The 20,956-nt window shown below is 37.6% G+C and overlaps 2 protein-coding genes across 8 annotated transcripts in view; one reads left to right on the top strand and one right to left on the bottom strand.

Moving 5' to 3' along the window:
• Positions 1-10,659, top strand: part of nbeaa (neurobeachin a) — a 60,568-nt gene extending 49,909 nt beyond the window's left edge. For all 4 annotated transcript variants that reach the window (XM_026274021.1, XM_026274023.1, XM_026274024.1 and 1 more), the window contains 19 exons: positions 102-248; positions 1,061-1,197; positions 1,393-1,510; positions 1,592-1,694; positions 1,850-1,965; positions 2,085-2,197; positions 2,645-2,785; positions 2,919-3,038; positions 3,115-3,267; positions 3,731-3,898; positions 4,790-4,879; positions 5,416-5,608; positions 5,732-5,803; positions 6,247-6,402; positions 6,530-6,700; positions 7,213-7,314; positions 7,549-7,745; positions 7,832-7,983; positions 8,800-10,659. In XM_026274021.1, coding sequence (XP_026129806.1) covers positions 102-248; positions 1,061-1,197; positions 1,393-1,510; positions 1,592-1,694; positions 1,850-1,965; positions 2,085-2,197; positions 2,645-2,785; positions 2,919-3,038; positions 3,115-3,267; positions 3,731-3,898; positions 4,790-4,879; positions 5,416-5,608; positions 5,732-5,803; positions 6,247-6,402; positions 6,530-6,700; positions 7,213-7,314; positions 7,549-7,745; positions 7,832-7,983; positions 8,800-8,890 — 2,540 coding nt within the window. In that variant the 3' untranslated portion in view covers positions 8,891-10,659. The remainder of the gene's footprint in view (positions 1-101; positions 249-1,060; positions 1,198-1,392; positions 1,511-1,591; positions 1,695-1,849; positions 1,966-2,084; positions 2,198-2,644; positions 2,786-2,918; positions 3,039-3,114; positions 3,268-3,730; positions 3,899-4,789; positions 4,880-5,415; positions 5,609-5,731; positions 5,804-6,246; positions 6,403-6,529; positions 6,701-7,212; positions 7,315-7,548; positions 7,746-7,831; positions 7,984-8,799) is intronic.
• A 1,414-nt stretch (positions 10,660-12,073) lies between these two features.
• The window catches only part of LOC113110034 (serine/threonine-protein kinase DCLK1), a 40,706-nt gene continuing 31,823 nt past the window's right edge, over positions 12,074-20,956 (bottom strand). For 3 of the 4 annotated variants that reach the window (XM_026274025.1, XM_026274026.1, XM_026274028.1), the window contains 10 exons: positions 18,756-18,840; positions 18,193-18,368; positions 17,988-18,107; positions 17,119-17,265; positions 16,014-16,147; positions 15,788-15,865; positions 15,383-15,479; positions 14,766-14,846; positions 14,514-14,627; positions 12,074-13,249 (listed from right to left, as the gene is read on the bottom strand). In XM_026274025.1, the coding sequence (XP_026129810.1) occupies positions 12,980-13,249; positions 14,514-14,627; positions 14,766-14,846; positions 15,383-15,479; positions 15,788-15,865; positions 16,014-16,147; positions 17,119-17,265; positions 17,988-18,107; positions 18,193-18,368; positions 18,756-18,840 (1,302 nt within the window). In that variant the 3' untranslated portion in view covers positions 12,074-12,979. Of the gene's footprint in view, positions 13,250-14,218; positions 14,293-14,513; positions 14,628-14,765; positions 14,847-15,382; positions 15,480-15,787; positions 15,866-16,013; positions 16,148-17,118; positions 17,266-17,987; positions 18,108-18,192; positions 18,369-18,755; positions 18,841-20,956 lie in introns of all 4 variants that reach the window. The other variant, XM_026274027.1, reaches the window with a different exon arrangement.

Here is a 20,956-nt window from a genome sequence, read left to right on the forward strand (position 1 = left end):
ATGCATATCCCCCCAAAAAAAAGAAAAATTTGTATGTGTGCGTGTGTTATTTATTTTTTATTTTATTGTAATTATTTATTTATTTATATTTGTATGGGCAGGCCCTGAGGAAGAAGAGGGCATGAAGTCAAAGAAGTCATTCCGTAGTCATTCGGTGGTCAATCAGAACCCTGAGACGGAGCTGATGCTGGAAGGAGATGATGACGCCGTCAGTCTGCTACAGGAGAAAGAGATCGACAACCTTGCAGGTATTATTTACAAGCAGCCTCCTCAGATCCCATTGTAAGGGTGCCATGGCACTATTAAACCAATTAGTTTTAAATGCCAGCCCGCACATCAGCGCCGCTCTAGCAGCTTATGCAGGAACCATTTTTGTGGTGATTCTTTGATGAATTGTTTATGCATGTGCTAATGAATGCAACTGTACTTTATTCCCAGTGGCTTTTCGTCCGAGGGTATTTATCTCAAGAGGCAAGTTTGGTCCTTCAGTAAAAGCGTATGCTAATTAGTGTTTTAGCCCAGAACAAGATCTATCCCTTCTGCCTTTTGATGCAAATCTCAGCCGAATCCGCACAAGAGTGTGATTATGAGCTTAAGCGCTACATCTGATGACTAAATGAACTAATTTAAGGCTTATCAAAGTATCCGCTTATTAATTATCATAATGAGTCACTTACTGTATTTAACATACTGTGGCTATTTAATCATTATTTAATTAAACTAATAAGCTTGTTATTTCCTCAGATTTGAGTTTTTTGTTGGCAAACCACCTCTTTGAGACAAAAACATGATAAATCACTGAGCCTTAGTCAAGTAACATTCTGATAACAGCTGATGGCATCACTAAAATGATCATTTTTAGGGACTGATAATGGATGTTCAGACGATGTAGATTTTAAATGTATTAAATGTTACATTTTTCAAAAAGAATATATCATTTTCCAAAACTGGCCTTGAAATCCCAAGTAATTGGAAAATCTAACCATAATCACTGGACTAATCCAGGAGTCAGGACTTTAAAATGAAAAAGTGTCTCATTCTGTGGCATGGTTTCCTTCAGGTCCGGTGGTTTTGAGCACACCCGCCCAGCTCGTTGCTCCTGTGATTGTTGCCAGAGGCACGTTGTCGATCACCACAACAGAGATCTATTTCGAGGTGGATGAGGATGATCCAACATTCAAAAAGATTGATTCAAAGGTACTGTGTGTGTCACTGAGAATGAGTTCGAGTATACATTTGAATTCACACAGAATTACTGTAGAGTTAATGAGAATATCATCCAGTCAGAATTTCAGGATCACACATTGATATTGCTGACTTCATCATGCTGTCTTCTTTGCTAACCACCGTTCTTCTGATTGAATTTAAATGCTTTGCTTTTGCGTTTGTCAGGCGTTGGCATATACTGAGGGTCTGCATGGGAAATGGATGTTCAGTGAGATCAGAGCAGTTTTTTCCAGACGCTACCTGCTCCAAAACACTGGATTGGAGGTCTTCATGGCCAACAGGAGTAAGATGCCAACATGTTTTAACATGTCGAACTGATGTTTAGTTCAAGGTTTTTAATGGCACTATTTCATTATCTCTACAGCATCTGTCATGTTCAATTTCCCGGATCAGGGCACAGTAAAGAAAGTAGTGTACAGTTTACCTCGGGTTGGTGTTGGCACCAGCTATGGCCTCCCTCAGGCAAGGTAAGGCCTTTGGTGTAGGTTTTATAATATTGAAACTGATTCTGTGATGTGAGATTAGTTTAGAAGCGGTCCAAACATTTAATTGGTAATTAACAGTAAATGTGTTATTTGCCAAAGCTAAATGATGACTCGGTATTGTGCTGTTCCTCCCATAGACGGATCTCTCTGGCAACGCCAAGGCAGCTCTTTAAGTCATCTAATATGACTCAGAGATGGCAACGGAGGGAGATTTCAAATTTTGAGTACCTCATGTTCCTCAACACGATTGCAGGTAAGATGATTCCTATGATTGCAACTAATAGTTTAATCACTACAAGCGATAAAATGCATCAAATTTGGAGACAAGTTACATGCTCACACACAACATTGTCTGTTGATATTTGTTTGCAGGGAGGACCTATAATGATCTGAACCAGTATCCTGTCTTCCCTTGGGTCCTGACTAACTATGAGTCAGAGGATCTGGATCTGACCTTGCCTGGGAATTTCCGAGATCTCTCAAAGGTATGCCAATCCTGAAAGTTTCATACCATTACCCGTTTAGAACTACACAAATCATCCAGAATTTTTTTATATACCTGATTTTGAATTTCTGATTTTTTTTATGTCGTCTTGTTTGTTTTTATGTCGCAATTGGTTTTGTGATTTTATTAAAAATTTAAGTAATCATATGGTAATATGCACATATATTTAAAAGTTTGGGGATGGTAAGATTATTATTATTATTTTTTTTTTGTATTTAAAATATTTTTTTTATTATAAACGACTTTTGTTACTTTTGATCAATTTAATGTGTGCTTGCTGAATAAAAGTGATAATTTTTTTTTATGATTTTTTTTTATGTTAACATATGATATAAATATACTAATTTAAATATAATAACACTCATTATTAATATGGTTAGTATAATATCCAGAATCCCTTTTTTTCCTTCCTGTTTTGATAATATAGCCAATCGGAGCCCTGAATCCAAAGCGAGCCGTGTTCTATGCTGAAAGCTATGAGACGTGGGAAGATGATGGAACTCCGCCCCATCATTACGCATCACTGTACTCAACTGCAGCATCCACTCTCTTCTGGCTCGTCAGGATAGTGAGTCTTCACTATAGTCCAGTTATATTATATGATCTCTCAGAACTCGAACATCTCAAAATTCTGCTTTTAAGAAAAGCTATCATGAAAGTTGTTTAATCTGAAAGTGTGTGCCACTTCCTTCATCCCACAGGAACCCTTCACAACATTTTTCTTGAATTGTAATAACAACAAGTTCGACCATCCTGATCGGACATTTTCTGGCATTGCACGCTCTTGGCGAAGTTGCCAGAGGGATACATCAGATGTTAGGGTGAGCAAACATCTGTGAGGTAAAACGATTCTGTAACTCGTCAACATGTTTGTCAGCATGCTTGTTTGTATGACAGGAGTTGATCCCTGAGTTCTACTACCTCCCTGAGATGTTCGTGAACAACAGCGGATATGACCTGGGGGTGAGAGAGGACAGGACAGCCGTGTGTGATGTGGAACTACCAGTCTGGGCCAAAAAACCAGAGGACTTTGTTCGCATCAACAGGATGGTGAGGGATGGAAAGATTATGTGTGACTAAGCACCCTTTGGTCCTCATTAGTGCACAATTTAAGCTCCCTTTAGGAATAATATAGTCCAATTCAGCAAGTGTTTCAAGAAGGGCTTGAAAAAGAAAAAAAATTCAGTCGGTTCACTCCGAGCAGAATTGATATTTTAAAGTTTCTGTTCTGTGTTCCTCTGATATTATTACCGTTCGTACCGTACCGTAATTTGATTTTGTTTTTTTGTTTCTGGTTCTGTTCCTGTCAAAATTTCCTTAAATTCCGGTTTTCTTTTTTCGTTCCTTGGACCGGTTCAGAGCCCTGGTTTCAAGAATCAAAAGCAGCTGTAGTTTGTAGAAAAAAAAAAAGAAATAAACTTTGAGCCTCACACAGCCTTTACAAGGCTAGTAATTTCTTTTTGAAGCCCTGATTGGTCCTTGTGTTAACCCTGCTGTCTTCTTCCTGTCTCAGGCGCTGGAGAGTGAATTTGTGTCCTGTCAGCTGCACCAGTGGATCGATCTCATCTTCGGCTACAAGCAGAGAGGACCGGAGGCCATTAGGGCTCTCAATGTTTTCCATTACCTGTCTTACGAGGGATCTGTGAACTTGGACACCATCACTGACCCCCAGTTAAGAGAGGTCAGTGAGGATTGATTCACCAGAGGATATCGAGCTAGGAACTTGTCCTGCTTGTGTGACGTTAAGCTGTGTTTTTGGTGGGGTTTTATTAGACATTGCTGGGGTTTTTTTAAATACTGATTTTTTCCAATACATTTTTTTAATTGACATCTTTACTCAATAAAATATGCAGAATGAAATGCTTTGTTATTTTAGTAAAAAAATAAAACAAGAGCTTTCAAAGCTCTTAATAACAGTTATTACATATTTAATATTGCAATTATAACAAATAAACTAAAAACGCTTAATGTCAATATAACAATCTTAAACTAATTCACTAATTAATAATAAGTAATCTTAAAGTGAAGCATTTTAGTGACATCTCAAAAACGAAAAATTATTAAATAAGACAAAATATCTAGTATTTTTAATAAATAATAGTAATATTAAATGTCAATAATTAGGATTAATTATTACTGACAGTAAGTATTATTGACAAAACCTTAATAGTTAATCTTATTTTTTAACTAATAATGTATTAAACAATTAAAAACAATTTACACAAATGTAAAGTATAGATAATAAAGTAAAAGACAATATAATTAAAATATTGAATACATTTTCCTGTAAACATTATTGTTTCCTGTTTAACACACAGTAGTGCAATGCTGTTTTTATTTATCAGTAAATTTGATATTAGAACCATTATTATATTGTAGACAAAATCTAATTTTATATGATAATATTAAAGTTTCCAGTCAATATCTTTCTCTCATTTCTAAGCGCAGCGTGTTTACAGCAGTGTTCAGTGTTCGTGTCCATGTCTGTAAATGTCTGTCAGATGTGAGGCAGCTCAGGGGTCTGTCAGCTAAAGATGTAACAGCTTGTTTTGTCTCTTTGTCATCTTTTTAGTCTACGGAGAACCAGATTCAGTCATTTGGACAGGCTCCATCACAGCTGCTAATAGAGCCTCACCCTCCACGCAGCTCCGCCATGCACCTGGTGAGACTTGACTACATCTCTTTTATTATGTCTTTTCAAGACACCTCTATTTGTTGTGATCTATATTACTTTTTTTTTATCAGTAATCTATATTAGATCTCTTTTAAATATATCAATATTGCCTTGTCATATGATTTATTACATCTTTTATCATGATTTGTATTTGTTACTTTCATTTTATGAAGCTCAGAATTGCAGCTAGTTGTGATTGGATCAAATATTGTTCATTTGTCTGTATCGTGAATGCTAAATGCTGCCACAAAGTGACAAAATGACAGTCCGGTTGGACACAAAATTTATATTTAGCTGGTTCAGACACTGATTTACACTTAGAAGGCTGTCTAGGGTGTTACACATATCACCCAGCCCTACCCCCTCCTGACGGTCCAAACCAGCCCAAAACTATATCCTTACCCAGAATCCCAACCTGTAGTTTTCACCTTGTTGTATTTTACCTTTCTAATCCCCTGTCCCTTCTTTTCTCCTCCCCCCAATCTTTCCCCTTCCTCCTCCTCTTTCTCTCTTCTGCTCATCAGTGTTTCCTTCCTCAGAGTCCTCTAATGTTCAAGGACCAAATGCAGCAAGATGTAATCATGGTGCTAAAATTCCCCTCCAACTCACCCGTCACGCACGTGGCGGCCAACACGCTGCCTCACCTCAGCGTTCCCGCTGCGGTCACGGTCACATGCAGCCGGCTGTTCGCCATCAACCGCTGGCACAACACAGTCGGTGAGCACTACCATTTGCAACTTTCTTAGGCGTTAACAGTTCTCAGAAATCTGAGGTTTCAAACCACCTTTTGTAATGTTTAGTGCAAGTCTATTTACAATGTTAGCAATATGTTTTGTATAGGTCTCAGAGGTGCTCCGGGATACTCATTAGAACAGGCTCATCACCTTCCTATTGAAATGGACTCTCTGATTGGTAAGTTCCTCAGATCATGTGACCATGTGTGTAGCCAGTTGGGTCACTAGGTCTGAAATCCCATCAGTTGTCAGTGGCATACAGTAGTTCACCTAAAAATATTTATGTATCTTTCTTCTGTTCAACACAAATGAAGATATTTTGAACAATGTATGTAACCAAATGGTTTCAGTGCCCATTGACTTCCATTGTATTTTTTGCTCCATTAAATGAAAGTCAACGGGAACCGAAACTGTTTGGTTACCAGCTTTCTTCAAAATATCTTTTATGTTCTGCAGAAGTAAGAAATGCATACAGGTTTGGAATGGCATGAGGGTGAGTAAATTATGAGTGGATTTTTATTTTTGTGTGGACTGTCCTTTTACAAGTCTGATGAAACTTGGTTGAATCTTCAGACTCTTTTTTTTCCAATATTCACACCTGGTCTGTGTTTTCTTTCCCAGCCAATAACTCCGGCATTAGTAAAAGGCAGATCACAGATTTGGTGGATCAAAGCATTCAGATCAACACGCACTGCTTTGTGGTGACAGCCGACAACCGCTACATCCTGGCATGTGGTTTCTGGGACAAGAGTTTCCGTGTTTACTCCACTGAGACAGGTGCTTGTTTCTTTTGTGATTTTATGCCATTTTGTATGCCAACTTGTACATATAAAAGACTTTCACTCTTTACTACAAAAACAAATGTCTGTGTGCACACATGCTCATCTGCTCACTCTTCATTTAGGGAAACTCACTCAGATTGTGTTCGGGCACTGGGATGTGGTGACCTGTCTTGCGCGATCCGAGTCCTACATTGGAGGTGATTGCTACATCGTCTCTGGCTCACGAGATGCAACCCTTCTGCTGTGGTACTGGAGCGGACGACACCACATCATCGGAGACAATCCCAACAACAGTAAGCACAATGTTTTTAAACCAAATGACCCAGAGTATAGGAGTATTGCTTTCATTTACATAACTCAGTGCTCAACAAGGCTGCATACATTTTAATCCAAAACACTGTAAAACAGTAATATTGTGAAATATAGTTTTTTTTCCTGTGATGCAAAGCTAAATTTTCAATTGCGTCCTTGCAGTATTCATTTCTTAAAAGTCAAATCTTACTTACTGACCCCAAACTTTTTAACAGTATATTATAAGATATCACATACATAGTACATATTTTAATACTTAACATTAATGTTACATTCATAGAAAAATTGTCTCAGATATAGTTTTTTCTGAATATATTAAATTCATTCCTTTCTATTGCCTGCTTACCTACCTTCATCTCATTCCTAATATAATCTTCTTTATCATTTTTACTTAGGTGTGGTATTGAGTTTTGGTTCTGTGGCACAGAAAAAAATAAATCAGGTCTGATGAGATTTTTAGGATACTAGAAGCTGACCCTCTGTTGTATTTTAGGTGATTATCCAGCACCTAGAGCGGTTCTGACAGGCCATGACCATGAGGTGGTGTGTGTGTCGGTGTGTGCTGAACTGGGTCTTGTCATCAGTGGGGCCAAAGGTCAGTCTGAGAGGAAGCAATCTGAATATTATCTGAAATCAACTCTTTTCATACTAGTATTGGTTTCCGTGAGAGCTTATATAAACCCATTACAGTTAAGGAATTAAAGGTCTTAAAGATTTAAATTAAAAACATTGTGATTGTATTTTTTTCCCTAATTTCTCCCTATATAGTTTCTCTGCTTGCTGTGTAATGACAGAATTGAGAGTTTCTTGCTGTTGTATTGTTTTGCAGAAGGGCCGTGTTTGGTGCACACCATCACTGGAGATTTACTGCGGGCCCTCGAGGGCCCTGAGAACTGTCTCCAGCCCCGTCTGATCTCTGTGTCCAGTGAGGGCCATTGTATCATCTACTATGAGAGAGGACACTTCTGTAACTTCAGCATTAATGGCAAACTCCTGGCACAGATGGAGATCAATGACTCCACACGTGTAAGAGGAGACATACACATTGTGAGAGACAAATAGTCATGAATCACATTAGTCACTGTATTAAATCTGCTTTTGTTTTCCCCCAGGCCATACTGTTGAGCAGCGATGGTCAGAACCTGGTAACAGGAGGTGATAATGGCGTTGTTGAAGTCTGGCAGGCCTGTGATTTTAAGCAGCTGTATATTTACCCCGGCTGTGATGCAGGCATCAGGGCTATGGACTTATCCCATGACCAGAGGTGAGCACACCTGACCTAAAAATAATAATATACATATACTTTGAATATTAATTTGAACAATGTTTTTTTTTTGTTAAATTAAAAAGTTTATATAAAAAAAGTATATATATATATATATATATATATATATATATATATATATATATATATATATATATATATATAAACTTTTTCATTTAACAAAGAAAAACATATATATAAGTTCTGTCAAACGATTAATTGCATCCAAAAAAAAAAAAGTTTTTTTTCCCACAGTATATGCATGTGTGCTTTGTATATTTATTATGTAACTATAAAAATATAAATACACACACACACACACAAGTATATATTTCAGAAAAATTTTGGTTTTAGATTTTATATATTTATTTATAAAATAAATTATATGAATATAAATAAATACATGTAAATATTTTCAAAATATAAACTGTATGTGTGTGTTTATATATACATAATAACAGAACACACACATATGATGCAAACAAAAACTTTTATTGTGTATGCAATTAGTTGTTTGATAGCACTAATATACATATATAATATAATATATAACTTTTTTTTTCTATGACCTGTATATATTAATATTAATTATTTAGTTTGCTTCTAGTTATATATATATATATATATATATATATATATATATATATATATATATATATATATATATATATATATATATATATATATATATATATATATATATATACATATATATATATATATATATATATACATATATATATAATACATATTTTAAATGCTTTAAACTATAAACATTTATATTATTAATTTATTACTTTTTCTATATATTTGCAGGACTCTGATCACTGGGATGGCGTCAGGCAGCATTGTGGCGTTTAACATTGATTTCAATCGATGGCACTACGAACATCAGAACAGATACTGAGACAGAACAAAGAGAGACGGGAGAAGAGAGAGGGACCTTGTTTAGGGCCCGCAGTTGAAGCAGTGAGAAAGGTGGGGTTCATTTCCTGCTTGACAGACGATGGTGTCCCTCTAAGTTCAGGGGGGAGTTAAACCCGGATGAAAACACAAGACATATCGCTAACGTTACTTAGACCTTTAGGGTTGTCCTTCACTCCCCACATACTATGATGAGTTGCCTAATGTCCTTTTGTCTGCGAAGATCATCGTACAAGATTGAAGCCAGGAGGACAGCAGGACTGGATCGACTGTACCGCAGTTCCCAGCAGAAGAGGCTTAGCGATAAACCACCAACAAATTATTTTTGGGGAGGGTTAGGGAGGGAGGGAAGGGGTCTGGGGTGGGATTAAGACGCAGCGGTGAATTTAGGCTTTGTAAATACCAACTGCAGTGGCGCAGTTCTTCACTACAAGGGGATAAAAAATCATACTTCCCGCTCGCTCTCCATTACGGAAGATCCCATAATCCTTTAATTTATTAATGACTTGCTGTAAGATATTGTGTAGTTCCAACGAAGTGATGATGATGATTTGGATGATTATAGATGAAGGCCTGCCGATTCACAGGGAGGAAGTGAACTGCTCAGACAGGAAACAAGCTTCTCTTTCCTCTTTGTATATTTGGTAATTGTTTTGTCATATATGTAAATATTGTGATGGTTAGGAAAGCCAGGCATGTAAGCGGGCCATAAAAAAAAAGAATATAGAGGAGAAAAAAAGCTAAAAAAAAAAAGAGAGAGAGAGAGAGTGAGAAAAAGAAACCCTCCCTCATTCACACGTTTCATTATTTATGAAAAAAAAAAGAACAATTATTAATGTTGACGTTTTTGTATCAGACACATTCCACCGGTAACAACCCCTAATTTATCAGCGTTTCTTTGGTCTTCTAACACATTTTAGGCCCATTCTCCATTGTATAATTTGTGCATTGATGTTTGTTGTATTTAAATAATTAATATTATAATCATATGTGATTACGTTGTACAACCACAGCCACAGTAAGCAATATCCTTGTAGCCGAGAATGACTGCAGAAATGCTGTTTAATACGTGGATTGAGATCCTCATACACAAATACTGAGACAGTTTTTCATCCCCCTATTTAAAAAGTGTGAGCGAAAATAGTAAGAAGGATATTTTTCAATCAACAACACTGATATAGAAATATAGTCGTTTTACTACAGGGGTGTAATCACTAGTCAGTTGGAAGCTAAGACTGAATTCAGAAATGAAAACATGAATAAATTATGCAAGTAATTTCTTGATCTGCCTTTTCATTGGCCATTGGATGTGAATTATACATGAGACAGTGGCGCATACATAACGTGCAGGTCAGTCTCTGTGTGGGTGAGTGGTCAGTACTGTATATTTGATTTGATTTGTACATTTGCTAAATATCTTTTGTTCATTTATTTTGCAAGGCGTAACTGATCATGATGATTGAATATTATTTAAATGTATTTTATTGTATATGTCTGCATCATTTGTGGAGAGGAGAGGAATAGTCTTTGGCAGGAAGTAAATAATGGATGATTTATTTAGATTCAGATGTAATTTTTAAATTCAGTCCACACCTGCTGTTTCATGCATTTGCTGCAACTTGAATAAGCCAGAATCTCACAGGTGTCTCTTAAAACGTTTAAATATTAATTCATGCCAATATATAGATCAATAACTGTAAAATAAAATTGTTTCCTTTTTGTCGTATTTACAATAAAACAGACCAAAACATCTTTTTGAAGTACCGGTGTGTTTTTCTTTAAACAACTAGATCGGAATGTCCTTAAATACTGAATGTCATGAATGGAATGAGGTCAGTTAGCCTTTTAATGGGAGGGATACAGCTACGGCTGGAAGTAGAGATGTGACGATTAATCGCGAGCCGGTTGAAAATCGATTAAAATATGTGGCGATTCAAATTGGTTGAGATGCTAAATAAATAGCAATTAATTTAGGGGAAGGAGTTTATATGAATCTGAGGGGAACTTACGGCCCATTCACAATGGGTTGCCAGCGTTACCGCTTGAAGGAGGCGGTTTCTGAAGCTTTATCCTAACACAACCATCATAGTGACAACAGCCAATCACATTCGTTTTCTGGTGTTGCGTGAACGCAATTGGCTAGCTTCTGCACTAGGGTATTTGCATACGGTGATATGATTGGAGGACGGCTGCATTGGCGCTTGAAAAGTTGAAAAGTTTTCATCTTCTACCGCGCGCAACGGACCCAAAGCAGCGCGACAGACCCACAATTAATTTTGCCTACTCTTGATGTCACTCCATTCAAAGTAAACGAGAGGCATTGATGCTGACACCCTGTGTCAATAGACCGTCAGTCTTTAGAAAAGTTTAGATTATATATTTTTTTTTATCTTGCCTCTGCTCTGTGTAATCCATATTAAAGTTCATAAGTGCAGCGCTGCATTGTTTACACAGGAAAACATGAAAATGCTTTAAGCGCCACCTGCTGGCAGAGAGTGAATCTGCATCTCCTTCAGCTCATCTGCGGTTTCTGTTTCATGCAGATATTATGTATTGTTTCACAAAATTGAAGTCAAAACATTCTGTTTTGCATGCAGCATCTTTGTATGGATAATGATCAAAATGCATTGGTTGCGTCTACTTTTTAATGAAAAGAGCACAGACAAAGCCTTATTTTGTTTATATGAAGAGATCTCTTTCATTTGTGTTACTTATTTGATTTGGTGCTTATTCTACAATTTCTTCATTTTGTTAGTTGCATTTACACTATATTTCAATTGTGTAATGTGTAAATTTTTTATCTAAAGCGATTTACAAATGAGGATAATAGAATAAATCAAAACCAACAAAAGAGCAATAATATGCAAGTGCTATATTAGCATATTATTATAGTTAGGGCTGGGTGATAGTCATGTGCATCTTGGCAGTTAAACTGGTTCTGTAATCGGTAGTAAATCTCCATCACCTGCTGTTGTCAACTTGAAACAGCTCAAAATTAATTTTAAAAACGACTAATTTTCATGACTCCGAGTCGACTCTTTCTTTTGAAAGACAGCTACTGTACATGGCACACTTTTAGATTTAAACATTTGCAGGATGTTTTCATTCACTTAGAGCTGTGTTGCACTGCATGAAAGAGAGAGAGCATCAATAAGAAACAATAAAATGAGGTTATAATATATTTTTTATTAAGATAATGTCTCAAATTATAATGTAAGAGCCACTCTGTATTCCATGCACTAATGAGAGAATACAATGACACAGTAAGCAGGGCTATGAGTTACTAGTACACCTCTTACTGCACTTCAGAAACACTCAACCCCAATCTGACCTCCTGACACTAACAGCAGCGCTTCTCATGACACAGAGGCACCACTGAATCAATGTCCGAACCGTTGGCATTTGTATTTCCAAGAGCTGACCCTGTATTAAGGAATGTTGCTTATGTCTTTCCCCCAATGCTTTTGTGCTTATGTTCCATATACCTAAAAACTGCAAAAATGGTTAAATGTGACTTACATTGTCTAGTTAAGATAAAGAAATATATTGTCAATATCAAAATAATTGAAATTATATTATTTACACTGATTAGAAAAAAGGTCCCCATCTCGCGTATGAACAAGTTCTGTGCAACCACAATAGAAAGAAAATCCACATAGGAGTTTATCTCTGAAGAGGTATCGGCAATTCAAATAATTTTCTGTCTACTTAGAAAGGTTTTTGTGAACAAAGTACTAATTACCAAGAATCAAGTTCGCTGAAAGTCCTTACAGTTTCCCTCCGAAACATATGAACAATACCGGACCCGTAAAAACATCACAATTCTAAGGTGCTTCAACAGAAAAAGACATTTTTGAACTTGAATAAAAAAAGAATGTGTATTTATTACGTATAAATAAAAGGTATTATAATGACCATAAATAAACAAGAAACCCCCTTCTTGACGGTCATCATTTTCCCTGCACCTTTATGTGATCAGATTACAAAATGGTTCAGTTCATCACGTTCCGAATCCTCATAAACCCTTCTTCTCTTTTGGTGCCCTTTCCACTCGTTCCCTTCCCTTTCGATGCTAGAAAGGGGAGAAGAGGGAGCGAACAGTCTCCGTGGAGCAGGCGGAAAAGTCTTCAGACTCGGGCGTGGTGGTAGAGGGACATGGACTGGGGATGAGGGCTGGAGCAGGGAGTCCGCTGGGCGGCTGGGACAGGGCGTCGAGGTGCAGACTGGGAGTAAAGGCTGGGATGTGGAGGCTACAGGTCGGCTGGGTGGTCCAGGCAGCTGCGCTCACATTCTGGTGGCATCCTCGTCGGAGAATCTGCCTCTCCTTATCAAGAGCGGTGGTCTGATGGAAGAAGGGGGGATTTCAGTCATGTGACGGAACATGTGCATGAGAGCAAAATAAAATACTCAGAATAAAGTCACTCCCAGAAGTCCCCAAAATACAGTTTTGGGCGAACTATGCCTTTAATAAAAGTTATTTCTACATTATTTATTAAAATGATAAAATAAAAGTAATTTAATAACAATTAAAATACATAAAAAATAATATTTAATAAAAAAAATTTAAGTTAACATGATAACAATAAATTCACTACAGTTCAAAAGTTTGGTGTCACTTGAGTTTTTTTTTTTATGTTTTTGAAAAAAGTCATGCTCACCATGGCTGCATTTGATTTATGAAATTAACAGTACTGCTATAATATGAAATTTAAAATTGGTATGTTATATTTTAATATATTTTAAAATGTACTTTTCAGCATTAATGATAATTAATAATGTTAAAAAATACAGTTGCTTAATTTATTTGTTATTATTTTAAAACCAGGATATATTTTTTCAATATTCATTTGCATCATTGAGAAAAAAATAAAATAAAAAATAAAGAATTCTCTCCCAAAAAGAATTTACTGACTCCAAACTTCATCTCTAAATGAATCATTTATAGTGTGTGTTTAATGCAAATAGATATATTTAGTAAGTTTCTTTATTAAAAGTGAGTTTCTATTAAACAAACAATCATTGGGGACAACATTGGGACTGACTGCTGAGCATTTTATTTCTGTACAAGGTTGAAGCTCACGAGAAGCGGGATAGAAGCAGGACAGTGACACAAGCATCACACTGAGGGACAAGCACATCGAATATTCCATGATGTTGAAGCAAATCATGCACATTCTCTCCAGCTGAAAACTTTCACACACAGGAATGACCACAGCAGCAATTTTGGATCATGATATAAGCAGGATTCAGTGCCCAGACTGGGGTTCAACAAAACAGGGGCTGGCGTGCTTCAGTGGACACATAGCGTTACCTTATCCAAAACATGCTCGGGTTCTGATAGAAATCCAGCGACCCTGATCTCTGGATGGAAAAGTCATGGTCGAGCTAAGCGAAGAGAAATCAGTGGAGCTCAGTGCACAATGCTCAGAAATCATCAGCTGTTAGTAAAGAAAATCATTTCAAAGTATTATAATGTCTGAACTCTTTGGCCTCTAGTAAAAGCTGTCCATCACTTCATGATGTCTGCTACTCCGCTCACTGGCTCTTTAATGTTTATTTGGCGTCTGGTTCTTAACTTCAGGCTTGGACAGTTAGTGTGGGCTTACCGTCATCACAGACACTCCCGGGGTGTTGCTGCTGGGCTTGGGCCCAGTGTTAAAGTGCTTCTTGATCTTTCCTGCCACTGACAGCTGGTGCTCGTTTTCTGACAGACCGTCATTCTGAAACAGCCATTGAAACATAGCCAATCAGTTACAGTACTACAGTTATGAAACAAGACAAAAAATAGTATTAAGACTGTGGCAATCCTATAATTTAGCAATAAGTATATTGTAATGGATTCAGGTTGAATTACTCACAGTGACCCAGGGATGTTCCAGCACCTGCAGCGCTGTGTATCTCTGATCCACTTCCACCTGCAGCATAGACACTATCAGCTCCTGAGGACACAGACGGGACAGAGAGAGTTAGTGCCAATCATGACCTTGAATTAGTGAACACAATGACTTACAGGAAACAAAAAGTAAAAACTAAATACTACTAATAAAAATTATTACCGTTTAATAATAATAGTAGGCTTTTTAAAACCAAAACTCAGTTTGATTTTAAAGATTGTAAATTTCATAATTTGTCTATGATACGTTATTTTCTAGTCAGAAAATAATGTATCACTGTAGACAAATTTTGAAATTATCATTATTAGTAGTATGATCATAGTATTTTGATTTTAAAAAGCACTTTTTTAAAAATGCATATATTATTATTATATTTTTTTTATTTGAAACTAATTATTTAGTATCATACTATTTTGCTTTAAAAACATATTTAGAATATAATTTTGATAATAAAAAGCCTGACTGTTACTTATCAAGCTATTTTTCTTTAAAAAAAAAAATATTATTCATTCATTATTATTCTTATTATCGTTTTTATTATCTCACATATTTGTTTATTAATCCACACATGTTTCACTCACTTTGGCTGAGTCTGATACATTGTCCCAGTACGGAAGAGGGAATTCTAACTGTCCCAGCAGTATTTGGTCAAACAGCGCTTCTTGATCATCAGTGCTCCTGAAATGAAGAGTGCAACTTCAGATGTGCATCAACAGGGGGCGCTCGTTCCATTGCGATCATTGATTGTACAACAAATAGCCACAGCGTGGCGCAGTAACATCTTACATAACCTTACAGCATTGATTACATTACACAAATACACAGCTAGAATGTATTTAAGAATGAATCTTTGACATGTGGACCATTTTTCTACTGGATAAATTCATTCTGATGGTAATTACAGGATTTTTAGAACTACTTTGAAAAGCAATATGCAAAAAGCTAAAATAAAAAAATCTTCTCACAAAAGCCATATTTTGTCTTACCCACGAAATGGAGGAAAGCCACAGAGGAGAATATATGTGATGACTCCAGCTGCCCAAATATCTACCTTAAGGCCATACCTAACAACAAACAAAAGGTTTTAGTATTATTGGTCTTATTAGGTGTTTTCTTTAAACTCATTGATTTAAAATGATCATAACAAATCCATGGAAAAACAAATCACACATTCAATGATCCAGATTTGTACAAATGTGTTCAAATATTCACCCGGTCTCTGCGATAATCTCTGGTGCTACATAAGTGGGTGTTCCACAGACAGTGTAGAGGGGTCCGTCCACCACGGTGGCCAAGCCAAAGTCGCCCAGCTTCAGGGATGTGCTTCCATCTTGATGCTCATACACCTGTGAGCCAAAGTACAAAGCCAAGAACAACATTAGACCAAAAACAACCTAGTCTCTTCAAAGCAATCTATATAATGTCATATCCAGCTCTCAATTCCCAAGGTGAACATGAGCCGATCAGTGTCACAAATATGCACTGGCTGCAAATAAACAGATATTTGTGCATTTAATGTCTTTAACCTAAAATCCAATGAGGCTAAAAAAGAAACAGGAGCATAAGCTTGGCTGGCTTTGTGTTTGGCATTATATAATATGTAAAGTGATGCGTTATGAAAAAGCCTCATTCTGCACTGCAAGGTGCATTTGACATGCATGCTTCCAGCCACAAGCGATTATCTTTGACACGCAGAACGCAAGCAAGCGCATATGTGAGACAGACACGGCATTTTCTAGCTCACTGGAGTGCGTTTGAGAATCAGACGGATTTTTTCACTGTTAGCAGGTCACATTTTCAATTATAAGATCTGCAGCATTTCTAGACGAATCCCCAAGCTCATAAACAGGGTTTCATAAACAACACTTCCGTCTTGAATCAGCAGAGGAAGGGCCATTGATTCATAAATGATGTCTGGTAAAAGGTTGATACGAGAGCAGCCTTGGAGAACAGTACAGTCTGTGAACTGTCAATGTGTGAGTCACATCTCAGTTCTTCCGCCGCTGAAGTGATATCACACATATACAGTCAGTCAGTAGGTGGCTGGTCTAGACTCAGTCAAAGAGATCGCAGCAATCATCTCTCTTTCTCCAAACACACTTAAGTAGTTCCAGCCCACAAGACCTATGAGTTTCATCCGCTCCTTTCTTCAGCACGTACAGTACACACAGGAACACATGGCTTGTGGAGGCTGGTGATCAAACAGCGCCACTTTAGGATGTGATAACTATCGCGCTTGTACCTGTGACATGTGTCAGACATGTCAGGATGACATGCATTTTGGAAAAGAAGGAAGGATGGTGTGTTGATAGCTTACCAAAAGGTTCTCTGGCTTGATGTCCCTGTGGACGATGTTAAGGCTGTGTAAGTACTTGATAGCATTGGCCAGGTTGTACAGCATGCCACTGGCATCCCGTTCAGTGTATCTGTTTGTGGAGGTAATGGCATCAAAAAGATCTCCTCCCTAAAAATAAGAACAAAAATGCAAATTAAAAAAAATATATGTAGATAGGACAGATTCAAAATAGGAGTAAGAAATTTAATTATTGTCTTCAATGTATAAATTAAATATAATTAAAATATTTTTAATTCTACTAAAGTTGTTCAGCCAAGAGCACTAAGTGGTATTCTTGTTTCTGTTGTTGTTTAACAAAAGTTCTATTAGGCAGCTGTCACTTTATGACCTAATGCATGAAACCAATATACTGACTACGTTTACATGAACATCAGTAATCTAATTATTTATCTAATTTTTAATAAGACAATATTATTTCTGCCCAGCTTTAGTCTGAGGTATTTTTGATGTCTACTGCTAGGTGTGTGAATGAAATGGTTACATTGTTGCATCTTGCATCCAAGCTAGGTGGTATTTGCATTAACTCAAACTGATCAACATCACAAGAGTTTTCTTGAGGTCATGTTGTTTATACAAAGCAGGCAGAAAGTTCACGGTGGCCTGGATTGCTGTTCACATGGCAGAAATCCCCTCAAAGAGTCGAGTAAGTGGAACAGCAGCTTAAAATAACGTTCAGTTTAACAGAGCCAGCACGAGGACCCACCAATAGCTAGAATTCATCTGGATCTCCACAAGATGTATAAACCAGCTGTGACTGGATTTTTCTGTCTGTTGATCTATATTTGTTTCCACCTTAGGCTTGAACAGGTGCATTAAAATGTAGTGCACACCTTAACAAGCTCCATGACCAGGTAGAGTTCACTGTAAGTGTCCATTTCTTCAATCAGCAACACAATGTTTGGATGTTTCACTCTTCTGAGGATAGCCACCTCATTCTGGATCATATGCTCCTGTGCAGGAGAAATATATAAATTGTACAAAATTGCCATAAAAATAAAAGCATTTTATTGACAAATCATAATGCTTCCTTCTCACCTTTCCTCTGCATTTGCCTTTGTTGATGATCTTCAGAGCGTACGCCCTGCCAGTCGAGTGCTCCACACACTCATGGACTACCGCAAAGTTCCCGTCTCCGATCATTCGGCCCACTTTGTACCGATCCGAGATGGAGCTCGGGACTGTTGGTATCGGCGTCTCCTCCAAGGGCTCGGCTGCAGACGGTAAGGAAGAAAATTAGAGCAAGACTGAGTGGGCCTCATTCAGAATCTGTTTTCATGACTGAAATCTCTGTAGGCAGTGGAGAAATTCGATTCGCAACCAACAATCCTAGTCGGAGAATCTCTTTGAATGCAGCTCAGAAAACAAGACGATAACCCTGCATTCAGTTCACACCTCATGGATTCTTTCATTAGTGCATTACAGTCAGCTACAGCGTGTACAATGAAGTGGAACTGACTGTATAATGAACATCTGCGCAAAGCTTTCAAATGAAGCTGTTGTTGTTGACCTCCACTGCATAATTATAGTGTACTATAATAGTATATGAATAATACAAAAATAAGACTGTCTAAACCAGCCTAAAGTGTTGGACTTCTTACCATCACTTACGGGCGCTTCCTCCTCATCCATACTGCAGACTTTGGTAGAGGCCACAGACAGAGAGGAACCACTGTGCTGGGATCCCTGTGAGGAAAAAAAATCCAATTTTAGAAATTCATGGCCAGTGTGTATGAGAAATACAACTCCAAAAACCACCGACAACCAACCACCTAACATCAAATATATGGAGTTTTCCGTCTTTCTTCCTGTGCTGGATATCCTCAAGCTGCCCTGTGTTACTATTCCCATCAGGACTGTCGGCACGCTTGGGACACAATCCTCATTCTCACTTTTAAACACAGCACAGTGTTAGGATAAAACCAGTTATTGGTGTTTCTCAGCTGGTTGCCATGGCAGCAGCAAGTGTGAGCGAAGGTACTGGCTGTGCTGTAAATTGGTTTTCGCTCCTGGATGCCGGCAGTCAGAGTGCAGGGACCTTTTCAGGTCCACGCGGAGAGTAATTGGAATGATGTCTCCGAGAGCACTGCGCACTCCTGGAGCTAGGATGGATTTGGTTGGACGGTAGTGGCGTGCGACGAAAGCCCAGGACGCGCCTCAGAGGGGCTGCTAATGGCAAGAACGAAGTGCAAATCTACAGAGGCGAAACAGTGGAGGGGTCCCGGGGGGTCAGCACACCTACACTCACTGTCTGATAATGGCAGTTTGAGTGGATGCATATGAGACGGCCAAGGTAGGGTCGATTAAGTGTCATCAAACAGTTTTGACTCGAGTGTGTGTGTGTGTGTGTGTGTGTGTGTGTTTCTGCATCCTTTTTCTATTTCATTCAGATCACAGTTTGTCCTGGCGCTATCAAAACTCTTGTTACCATGGAAACTGTTGGAGTGTACTAATAATATTTTCCCTCTGTGAGACAGGAAGCAGCCAGAGACGAGTCCATATAAGGCATCTTCCTGTTTCCTGGCAAAATGCTAGGTCAAATCACTCCAAACAGGCTGGATTTTTGTGCTTTTTTTTTTTAGGACCGGAAAGAAACAATAAACCATGCAGTAAGTATTTGCCTCTCCACTGATCAGTCATGTTAAATCCATTTATCCACATGCAAATGGAAGTACTCAGTTGCATAACAGTCATGTCAATTATGATGCTGATCCCTGATTACCTCAGTGATCTCTAATGTAGTGTCACAGAACACTATCAAATCATCCTTTAAAAATAAAACAATTAGCAGGCTCAGTATCAATAACAATGCAGCATTATTGCATTTTAAGGTCACTCTTGTCATTTTGTTGCAGACTAATTGCATAATGGCTCGAATGACTGATTTGATGCCCGAGTTGATTTTGTTTTGTGGCGATGCGGATGCCGTGGGGAAATTGAATCCAGTGGCCAGACAGGATCCAGCTGTTCTCATCAGGATCGCTGCTACTCTTTTTGGGAATAGCTGTGGAGATGCTAGACCTCTTAGCTGCAACTCCTTTAAGACCAATGTGAGAAAATCTCACAAGAGTCACTTATAATCACAATAATCTAATTACATGACTGGCTGCATTCATTTTTTTTTTTTTTTTATGCAGTCATTAATACTAATGATTGTGCAAAAAATAAATAAAAATTCTGCTAAGTCTGGGACAAATGAAATGTGATTTAAGGAGCTCTGAGCCAAATTATCCCATATAAAAAGAAGAGGACCCAAAATATTAGTAAAGGACACCCAGTTGAGTTTTTACTAGATAAAGAGACTTACTGTTTAATGCATTTAGCATCTTCAATCATACACACATGATGGAAACGTTTCATGAAATGCTTTGTGGCAAACAGACAATGCATTAGACATTCTTTCTACACATAAAAACAACTGAAAATGAGAGAATGTGATACAAAACTAAAACAAAAACAAAACTACATGACTAACAATGGCTTGAAAGCAAAGATATACAGGATAATATAACTCAGAAGAGTCCTAAACAAAAAGGTGAAGACTGCAAAACAGTGAAAACAATTAAACACAAGAGGACTGAAAACTACTGTGGAGACAGAGAAAGAAAAGTGGTGATCTTTACATGGGATCATACAATATGCAAGGTGTCTGTTTTTGGAATGAGGAGGAAGTGAGCAGTTAAAGAAATTGCTCACTCAAAAATGAAAAACTCCATGCAAGCACATTTTACAAAATAGCTCTTTTTCTGTTTCACAAAAGAATAGGTTTGGAATGACATGAGTAAGAGTAGATGATGACAAT

Source organism: Carassius auratus, chromosome 10, assembly GCF_003368295.1.
Source record: "Carassius auratus strain Wakin chromosome 10, ASM336829v1, whole genome shotgun sequence".
Lineage (NCBI taxonomy): Eukaryota > Metazoa > Chordata > Actinopteri > Cypriniformes > Cyprinidae > Carassius > Carassius auratus.